At 65.8% G+C, this 2147-nt stretch overlaps 1 protein-coding gene across 1 annotated transcript; it reads left to right on the forward strand.

Annotated features, from left to right (window-relative positions):
* Nucleotide 1: 1 nt before the first annotated feature.
* On the forward strand, nucleotides 2-2145 carry LOC115948665 (zinc finger protein 282-like; the record flags this gene model as incomplete). Its single annotated transcript, XM_031062815.1, has 5 exons — nucleotides 2-358; nucleotides 452-578; nucleotides 1004-1117; nucleotides 1699-2004; nucleotides 2123-2145. Coding segments are annotated over 5 exons (927 nt in total), but the record flags the coding sequence as incomplete, so codon positions are not given.
* Between the last annotated feature and the right edge of the window lie 2 nt (nucleotides 2146-2147).

Raw genomic sequence — 2147 nt, forward strand, 5'->3', positions numbered from 1 at the left:
CCCGCCGGTGCTGCCGGAGCGGGCGCACGTGCGGGAGGCGCAGCTCCACTCCGCAGAGGCCTCGCTCTGGACCGTGGTGGCCACGGTGCAGGCCATGGAGAGGAAGATCGACCTCCTGGCCACCCGCCTGCTCAGCCTGGAGGGCCGCTCCGGCACGGCCGAGAAGAAGCTGCTGGACTGCGAGAAGACGGCCATGGAATTTGGGAACCAGCTGGAGAGCAAGTGGGCCGTGCTGGGCACCCTCATCCAGGAGTACGGGCTGCTCCAGCGGCGCCTGGAGAACGTGGAGAACCTGCTGAAGAACAGGAACTTCTGGGTGCTGCGGCTGCCCCCGGGCCCCCGGGGCGAGGTCCCCAAGGTAGAGTGTCCCTGGGGGCTGCAGGACAATGGGGGGACCCTCGGTGTCCCTGGGGAGCGGGCGCCGCTGAGCCAGGGGGTCTTGTCCCCACAGGTGCCGGTGACATTTGTTGACATCGCCGTCTACTTCTCAGCGGAGGAGTGGAAGAACCTGGAGGAGTGGCAGAAAGAGCTGTACAACAACCTGGTGAAGGAGAACTATGAGGCTTTGCTGTCCCTGGGTAAATGTCCCTTTTCCCCCTCTCCTGGCAGGATGGAGCGATGGCTGTGTCTCCTCAGTGGGTCCCCAACGTGGGTGGCCTGGTCTGCTGCTGGTGGTCAGTGGTGGCACTCGCTGTGTCCTGGGACCATTCCAGAGGGAACTCTGCATGGCTCATGCTGTGTGTGGGGACAGGGTGACACACCATGCCATGCCAGTGCTGCCACAGTGCTGCCCAGGGGACTGGAGAGGGTCCTTGTTCCCCAGAACCCGGGACCTGAGTGTCCACACTACCTCCAGCACAGAGGTGCCGTGGGATTTAGGCACCTTTGCCAGGAGGGATGCCAGGTCCTGGCAGCCTGGTGTGTCCCCAGAGCGTCCCCCGAAGCCTGGCTGACAGGGAGGGGGTGACAGGCACGGGGTGACATCGGTCTGTGTCCCTGGCAGATGGGGCCCTCTCCAGAAGCGAGGCCCAGCCCTGCAGCGAGCGCGGGGACGGGCCCTGTGTCCCTGAGCAGCGGGAGCTGGAGCAGAGGGAGCTGCCACCGGACACCTGCGCGGGTGAGACCCTGCAGGAGGACCCTTCCCAATGTCCTCAGTGTCCCCAGTGTCCCCACCCTCCTCACCCCAGGGACGCCCCTCCTGCCTCCCAAACAGTCCCATCCCCACTGGGCCCAGTTCTCCAGCTGTGACTGGGAGCTGCCGTGAGTGACCCCAGAAAATCCGTGACTGTTGTGCTGGAGATCTTGGATACCCATCACTGGGACATCCATGTGTCTGTCCCCTACTGCCACCACCTTGTGTCAGGGCCCATGGGCTGTGTCACAGTCACCCAGTCCCATCAGCCGTGCCATTGTCACCTGTCCCCAAGGGGCTCTGCCACAGTCATCTGTTCCCAGGGATTGTGCCTGTCCCCAAGGGTCACCCAACCCCATGGGCCATCTCAGGGTCACCCATCACCCAAGGGCTGTCCCACAGCCACCTGTCCCCACAGCTCCCTGGGGCTGTTGGATGTCCATAACTGCTGTGGGATGGGGGTGTCCCCTGAGGCCAGAGTCCAGGGGTCACACCCCGGCTGTGGTGGCCGTGGGTCACACGTGTGGCTCCATCCCGGCCCCGGCCAAGTCTCTCCTTGTGAACAGAGTCGCTGATCTCCACCTCCGACATCCTGTCCCGGATCAAGCAGGAGGTGGCCTTCGTGGGGGAGCAGCAGTTCCCGGAGGAGAGGGGGATGACGGCTGAGCCTGCCCCACCGGAGCCGTTCCCTCCCGTGCGCCCCGGGGCAGGGCCTGAGTCCCTGTCCCCGTCCCTGTCCCTCCCTGCAGGCGCAGACGCCCTGATCACCGCGCACGACTTCTTGTCGTGGATCAAGCAGGAGGAAGAGCCCTGTGTCCGGGAGCCCTGGGAGCTGCCCGAGAGGGAGATGCTGCCCCCGGGCCCTGGTCCTGGTGAGCGATCCACACCCTGGGGCTGGGGTGGGGGGGAGCACCCCCGCAGGGCGAGCTGTGACTTGGGGACATCCCCAGTGTCCCCGGCAGGACTGACCGGTCTCTCTGTCCCCTGCAGCCAGCGAGGGGCTGCTGGTGGAGAC

Source organism: Geospiza fortis, unplaced genomic scaffold, assembly GCF_000277835.1.
Source record: "Geospiza fortis unplaced genomic scaffold, GeoFor_1.0 scaffold178, whole genome shotgun sequence".
Classification (NCBI taxonomy): domain Eukaryota; kingdom Metazoa; phylum Chordata; class Aves; order Passeriformes; family Thraupidae; genus Geospiza; species Geospiza fortis.